This window comes from Corvus brachyrhynchos, unplaced genomic scaffold (genome assembly GCF_000691975.1).
Source record: "Corvus brachyrhynchos isolate BGI_N302 unplaced genomic scaffold, ASM69197v1 scaffold1358, whole genome shotgun sequence".
Taxonomy (NCBI): Eukaryota; Metazoa; Chordata; class Aves; order Passeriformes; family Corvidae; genus Corvus; species Corvus brachyrhynchos.
In genome coordinates this window covers 239,237-247,238 of record NW_008239642.1, presented here as the reverse complement: position 1 = coordinate 247,238, position 8,002 = coordinate 239,237, and the positions used below count along the sequence as shown (strand labels likewise).

The window sequence follows — 8,002 nt, the reverse complement described above, 5'->3', positions numbered from 1 at the left end:
AGAGCCGGCTGTGGCTGCCCCATCCCTGGAAGTGTCCAAGGTCAGGCTGGATGGGGCTGTGAGCAACCTGGGACACTGGAAGGTGTCCCTGCCCATGGTGGGGGCTTGGAACTTAATGATCTTGAAGGTCCCTTCCAACCCAGGCTATTCTGTGATTTTATAACATACAATAATAAATGAATGGGGGACAAGAAATGGAAATCACTGTACCAGGGAGAGAACTGGAATCATGAAAAATAAGCAGCCTGGAGAATTACACAAGTAAGTCTCGTCAATCAAAGGCCCAGCTTTATTGTGCAGTTTTGAAAGGATCAGATGAAGGGTAAAGCAACAGATGTACTATCTGAATAATAGCAAAATATTTGACAAAAATCTCTCTCAAGACTGTTTACTCTCCAAAATCAACTCAAATTGGCTTGGACAGAAACACTACAATGTAACCTGAAACCAAATGACTAGTCATAATAAAAAATGGAAAAGCCTAAAGCAGAAAATAAAAATAAATAAATAAAAAGATGAGCATTCCCCAGGGTGGGAAACCCTCCAACTGCCACACTGAAAAGTGCTGTGTCAATTTACACTGATGTTCCCAGAAGTTAAAGCAATAAACAGAAATGGACTGCAAGTCTTGATTAGTGGGATAGTGCAAAGATTGAAATTAGTTCTGACACTACTCAGAAACAGAAGCAGAACTGAGTATGTTTGAGATCCACAGAGGACATTTCCAGATGGTAACAAACCTTTCAGATAAACTGCAATGCCAGTTGGTACTGAACAGTAATAAGACAACCTAAAGTGATTAAAACCTGGGGTTTTTTTTAAAAAGCAAAATAAAGATTCAGTGGGTACTGGGAAGGGAAAAATTACAGTAAAAGACCAAACTGAGAGACATAGAAAAAGAAAAGCATATTTCATTTTAGAGAAAAAATTACAATAAAAAAAGCAGGAGATGGCGAATCAGTTTGGAAGGTAAAACCAAAGAACACATAGCTCTGGAGCAGGCTGTGGAGAAGAGGACCTGTATGCTCCACATTAATAAAACTCCTGTAGAAGACGTCCTTCATTCCTGCAAAATGTACATCAAGAAGAGCAATTAAGGTAATCTGGAGTTCATTCCCTATAACCCCCCCACACACTGCACTATCTTTCCAAAGAGCTGTCTCCACTGTCAGCTTCCCTTCCACACACCTTGCTGTCTCATCGCCAGACCAAGGGTAATTAGTGCACCAGTCTCTGTCACCATGATACAGTCAGATAAACATACCATGCTGTGCACGATTTAATACTCACAGTTATTCAAAATACAAATGCCACAAAATCTCACCAATCTCCATTAAGAAGAAGAGATCAAGAAATCAATTTCTTAGCTTCTAGTTTTCACAGTCACAAAAAGTCTATAAGAAAAGAAAGGTAAAAGCCCCCACAGACTGAGAGGCTACTTTCTTTTACAAAAGTGCTAAGGGGAAAAAAGCGAACAAACAAAAAACCCCAACCATACACTTCTGTACTTCTTTCAAAAGGCAGTAAAACTACTCAGCTTTGCTGATGTCAGTCAAGTGTAATCACCAAAACCAAAGGTTGATTTCAGTTGCAACCTACTTAAAATTTATGACAGTGTTTTAAAGAGCTTCCTCATTAGGTCACTGAGAAATAAATTTGCAGCTCCAAGTGCTACTGCAAGGTTCAACTTTGAACACAGAGACAACTTTCAATCAAATTAATGGAAAAACATTACTTACAGTGGGTGCAATGCTGGATTAAAGTTGCAATACTTACCAGTCATCCAGCAGAGCTTCAGAGAAAACCCAGGAAACCGCACAGGAAATTAGGCACCACAGTACTATTTTACTGTTCGGGCCAATAATACATTTAATATGCATTTCTAATGTTAGAGCACGAAACGCTTAAATATTTTTTGTCTTCCATTAAAAACACTCTATGTGCAAAGGCTATTAAGTTATTTTGGCATGCTCTCCACATAAAGCAGCTGCTGTACAGCATGTTTTACTTTATAAAATACCTTTAATCAGCACACTGACTAGTACTGTCATTTATAATTAAGGAGGTAAATAGCAGGTGCAGCATTAATTAGCAAAACTGAAGTCTTTGTGAAGACATGCAGTCATACCAACTCAATGCTTTCTAGGAACAGAAATGATTGCTAACAGCTTTCTTGCACCACAAACTTGACTAGGTAAGACTGTACCAAGAAAGAGGGGCATTTACAAAACAGTTACACTGCTGAAGCCTTCATCACAATCCTGTATTACTGGACTCATTTCTTAAACTCTTCCTTCTAAAGTTAAAAATAGAAAAATATTCTGGAGCAGAAAAGCCACCCACTAAGCTCAGAGTCATTCTCAGAGTCTGTGTGTCTGCCTTACAAATGATGGAGGGACAGGGGCAGAGGTACAAGTCAAGAGGCAGGCAAAGTGGTTCCCTTACTTGAACAGGTTTTTCCAGCCAACAAGTAAGAAATTGGCTGGCCCAGCATCTGGAGAAATGCCCACACCCATAATTTAAAAACAGAGCAACGTTGTTGCGATCCCTTCCATGAACGCAGGACCACCAGTCCTACAACTACTCTCATAACAATTCTGCAACTGCCACCTTAAAAGGCTGTGGATTTTTTGGAGAAGGTCCATAGTCTGCGAGTTAAATTAAATCTCTCCTTCCTTTTAAAACTGCAGAGGTTATTTTAGCTTGAAGGACTTCTGAAAGGTAACCTTACAACTATTTACAAATCTTCAGAGCATACACATTCCGCATGAAGCCCTACCAGATCGGTAACACTTCCAAAGTGGTAGTCACCCTCAACACCAGAGTACTGCTTAGTGCTGGGCTGTGAGCTCACCCCAGCCCAGAGTGGTGCATCCACCATCTCCATGTCCACCTGTTCTGCAGAGTTCCCAGGCACCACCTCAGCATGCAGCACCACTCATAAAAACAAGTGCAGTGGTGAGGCTGGAAAAATTGCAGTGTTCATGGTCTCATTTGTAAACTTATGGTCTGCTAATCTCCAAGCTAAACACTCTCAGACACTGCACTGGCTTTGGCCAAACTAAGACTGCAATCTGAATGGAGTCAAAAAGACCCATTTTTGTATTACTTCAAGGTAAAAAGATTAACCCCTCTGAAGGACACATTTTCCATGCTATGCTTCAAAGGCAACTCAAATATGTGCTCTTCAGAAGTGAAGGCATAACAGTAAAGAGCCTTTTGCATTAATTTTTAGAGAATGTGTTTCTGCCTAAATTCACAAATTCCCACATCTGTCTTAAATAGAAAGCAGTATAAACACTGGGCAAAGCAACTCCACCCTGTGCTATGAACTAGCAGACCAGCTGCAGATCTCTGTAAGACACCAACCTCACAAATACCACACAACACATTACACTGATTTCTGCTTCGCTGATAGTAAATGACTGTTTCTTCAGTGGGTAGATAGCACCTTCCACAGGCACAGCAGTAAGCACTTCCAAGGCAAACTGCAGTAGATAAACTGCAGTGGATGGAAGGCATGCTTACTTGTGTTTCTTTCAGTGCTAATTTTGACTTAAAATTGAATCTTCTGGGAAGGAACACAATACCTAGCTGTGTGCAGTACCCACTGCCAACCAACTTACGAAGCAGAACCGCTACTGACTCACAAATGAGTTATTCATCCATCCTCCTTCTGACAAGCAGAAAAAGTACATGACCACGGCTGACAGAAGAGAAAACAGGATTAAAACAGAGGGAATCAGGAAGGGTAAGGAGAAGAATTTAGAAAACAACAAAGACTATTTGTTATACTCTGCAAGAGGACACAATGACAATAAACCACTTTTAACTAGACGTGTAATTCTGCAAATGGACAGATAACAAGCGCTGCACTGTTGTGGTATCCTGCAGTGGTAGGGAGGAGAAGAGAGATCCAGCAGGCAGGAATTGTGCAGCAAGACTCCTTTATTTAATTATTTTACAAGTCTTTTATGGACTTTTTTCTTCATAGTCTAATTGGTCAAAGGATCAGCCACCCCTTGGGGTGATTGGCTAAAATCCTAAAACATCCATTGTCAAAATATTTTTCTACTATACTATAAACAAAGGTTTTGCAAGGTCACAGGTGTTCATAGCTTATAGAACTCTACTAATATCTTCCGTGAGAGAGAAAAATATCTCACGGGACTGGAAAGAAGCAAGAAAAATTCTTGCTAGCAGCATATTTGTATCCACACTGCACAAACAAATCAAAAAGGCCACTAATTATAAACACCATAATATTTTGTTTGAGATTGCAAAATGAGATGCTGAAATTTCAGTAATATTTTTAAGCTTTTTTAGATTAGGCACAATCAGTGCGGGTATGAAATAGCTGTTTTGAACTAGCAGAAGAGAACTCAAGGATAGGAAAAAACTTTGTCTGTAAGTGGGAACAAGCACCAAGTGGGAACAGATTTGAGAGTACACATGGGGGTTACAGAACCTGCCATCCCAGACAGGTGTGGCTTGCAGCTAAAATATTTCAGACAGCAGTATGCAGATTTTTATGCCATCACAATTTCAGTCCCCAGACAGGTCTGAGACAGTGATATTCATGTAAGTTCTCTGAGAAGACAGCAGCCATGCCCTACCATATGGTCTGGCACAGTTCAGCACATGGGATCAGTTACAACTGTTTTCCTTTTCCCAAAATTAGCATTAAAATATAAGTGATAGCTTCAATTAGAAGTGAAGCATCTTGTCAAAAGTTTAAATTAGAAGCAATCCAGTGCTCTAAGACAATGTAAATGATACAAAAATTTACAGTTTGGTAGAGGGTATAAATACAGTTAAGACTGAGAAAATAAATGAATGCATAAATAAATCAATTCCTCCACTACTGTGGCACTGTGCAGTATTTACTCCCCAGGTGGATGGAGAGATGTTTATGGCATACTCATAGAATAGCGTTAAAATCACATTTCCCAGTCTGTGAGTTCATTTAAAAAAAAAACTATCAGAGAGGCTAAACTACCTTATGCCATTCAAAAAGCTTCATTAGCTAAGGCTGCTGCAAACTGGCAAAGCAGCTTGAAAAAGCCTGCTTTATTATTTAACTTCCTTGGGCTTAACACAAGATACTGACTTTTCTTTATGGTTCACCTTCCTCTCAGAGATACCATGAGATTCATGGGTTCCAATTCTAAGGGTACTGTTTTCCGAACGGTGGCAGATCATTCCATATCAGATGATCACTATCAACTGATCATGTTTTGTATCTCTGTATGTATCACTCTATGTACATATCATTCACACCGCATTATTTGGTAGAACCTGATTAAATGACATAGCGCTGGAACTCTACAGACAGTTACGTCATATGAAGTACTCAGATACACTGGAATGTAGTTAAAAGATAGGTCTTACTTTCCCATCCAAACAGCATAGCTTTCAGGGAGTTGTGGAACAAAAAGCATACTTCTTCCAGTATCAACATCTACTGCTCCAAAGCAGCCTGCTTCAGTTACTCCAAAAGTCCAGTGAAAGTAAGATTCCTAGGTTAAAACAAAATATATTCTTAGAAGAAAGACCTCACCTCTACCAGCTCTAAAAATGCACTACAGTACATATTAATTTCTATTTCCACATATCTGGAAGAGATCTCTCTTGCTTTTGGAGGGGAAGAAGTGGTTTAGGTCTAAACCTTTTCAGACTGGTTAGTTTTAGGTTAGAATAATACAAATCTCTTTGTTGGCAACTGGAAAGGATCAGAGATTAATAAGCTACCATAAGCAGGTTAACTCAGCACAATAAACACACACTACACATTAAAATACATTCTTCCAATCTAGAATTAGGGAATGTATTATCAGGGAGAAACAATCACGTCACAAGAGACAAGGCAAAAGCAGAGTGCGGCTTCATTGGGTTGCAAAAGCAGAGTGCTGAAGTGAAAACCCAGCCTTCCCTAGAGAAAAGGAAGCTGCACTAGGAACAGCCCTTAGCCAAGAGTTATTTTAAGAACAAGCAAGCAAGCAAACAACAAAACACCTAACAACACAGGATTTAAGTCTGGTAAGGACAGACGTATGCTCTAGTGCCCTGAAAGGTGCATCTCCTCTAAAACCAGACTAATAACTACATTAAGATACGCGCTATCCAAAGTAGAATTTACTGAGTTTGTTTCTTCATAACATACAACAGCTCAATTAAATTCACAAAACAAAGTGCTGCAGAAACCATGCAGGATATGGGATATGCATCATTTGAGTTCTTTCACACCAACATCCCCAGAACTTGTTAAGTTCTATTTGTGACAGAAGAACACACGGGCACATAAGAGTCTAATTTAAGAAGACGCATTGTAAATTCCAAGAGATAGGCTGCTGTTTTATAAAACCATAAGTATACTTTTTTATTAATTAATTCAGCTTAGGTTGTTGTTTGAGTCACAGACAAGATTGAAAAAATGAAGAAATATTCCACTGCTGTCTTCAAGGTTAGATTCAAACACTCATGAGCAGTTAAGGCCTTAAACAGGTTTAGGCCCTTTAAACCAGATAATGAGCCTGCACTAAAGCACTGAAAGTGAGAGCAACTCAAAGCTGAAGAAGCAATGTTATAAAGAAGCCAAATTATTTAAGTGAAGCAAGACAATGCACATCTGAGAGATAAAGGGAAAAGAATTTTAAATAATTTAAAAATTCACACAGTTGAAGAGAGTTTCTCAATTTGAAGTTTTGATTCAGCTCTTACCTGGCGAAACACAATACCAGTATCAGTACAGTATCTCTGGGTTTCTTCTCCACCCTGCAGCAGAACAATTGAATTCTTCTGGACATCCTTATTCTGTCTCAGGCGTTCACACAGTCGTCTTCTGTTCAAGGCAAAGAGCGCTACAGGCACTTTCAAAGTCTCATTCCCCAGCCAAAAGGAGGGTCTAGAAGAGATTTTTTTTAATTGACAATTAATGGCAAAGACAGTGGTTAGCACAATTTAGATGCACAGTGTTCATTACTTTAGTTTAGTTCAACACTACTAACAAGAGGCTCATCACTTACGGAGAAGAGAGGTCGTACACACGCATCGCTCGCAAGCAACCATCAAGCACTGCTCACACAAGTACCAAAGGAAAAAGATGGCAACAGCAGACAAGGCTGGCTGCAGCTACAACCCACGGCATGTGACTCACTACATCCCTACAGGCAACACAACACAAAGTGACTACAGCCTGTGTCAGCTGAGGAGAGGCAAAGCAGGAGGGAAGAAAATTAGTTCTGAGTTGCTGAAAACAGAAGTGGAAGTTTACATTAAGTCTAGCAAACTACAGCAAGTCCTTCTGGAAAACTTTCAGTAGCTGAAACAGGGAGTGGAGAGAAAAGATCATGGATAGCAGACACAGGACAACAGCATTTCCCATACTCACACAGGACCTGCCAATCTCTTTTCTATGTATGTATGTTTATTCTTGCATGCACATAAGCAGCTTCAGCAGGTGACTGAACACAAACACATGGCCACAGGAGCATGTACTGGGTACCACCACTTGTCCCTAAGGCGGCTCAAATGTGCTGAGACAGCCCAGAAAGTTTCTGAAAGATTGTACTCAACGGAGCTGCAACTGTGAGAATACAGTTTAAAAGCAGAGAGCTTGCTGTTATTAAGTAATTTCAGATGTTGAAAGTACTTCAACAATATGTGGCTGATTCATTCACATTGTTTCAGATCCATAAGTGCACTTTTTGGAGCTTTACCAGTAGAAACACCATAGCTTTTGTACAATATGAAGCAAAGGGAGGAGTTTAACCAGATGATACGAGAAGAATCTAAAAGCAGTTTGTTTTGGGGGTGGGTTTTTATGCTTAATATAGCAAAGCTGTGCTTTGGAGCTTCAGTATTAGAGATGATCAATAAAATTTATCCATAAAATCCTGTGATTTAAGTCCAATTTGTCCCTCAACCTCAGCTTCTCCAAGACTGACTGGATGGTCACTTTCTATCAGCTATGCTTTACAGGAGATGCCAGAAGGGTGCAGTT

At 39.8% G+C, this 8,002-nt stretch overlaps 1 protein-coding gene across 1 annotated transcript in view; it reads right to left on the bottom strand.

Moving 5' to 3' along the window:
* Positions 1–7,096, bottom strand: part of LOC103621074 (xaa-Pro dipeptidase-like) — a 22,823-nt gene extending 15,727 nt beyond the window's left edge. Inside the window, exons 1-3 of the mRNA XM_008639818.2 lie at positions 7,026–7,096; positions 6,721–6,904; positions 5,392–5,519 (exon numbers count right to left, since the gene is read on the bottom strand). Of these exons, the coding sequence (XP_008638040.2) occupies positions 5,392–5,519; positions 6,721–6,904; positions 7,026–7,051 (338 nt within the window). The 5' untranslated portion in view covers positions 7,052–7,096. The remainder of the gene's footprint in view (positions 1–5,391; positions 5,520–6,720; positions 6,905–7,025) is intronic.
* Positions 7,097–8,002: the final 906 nt, after the last annotated feature.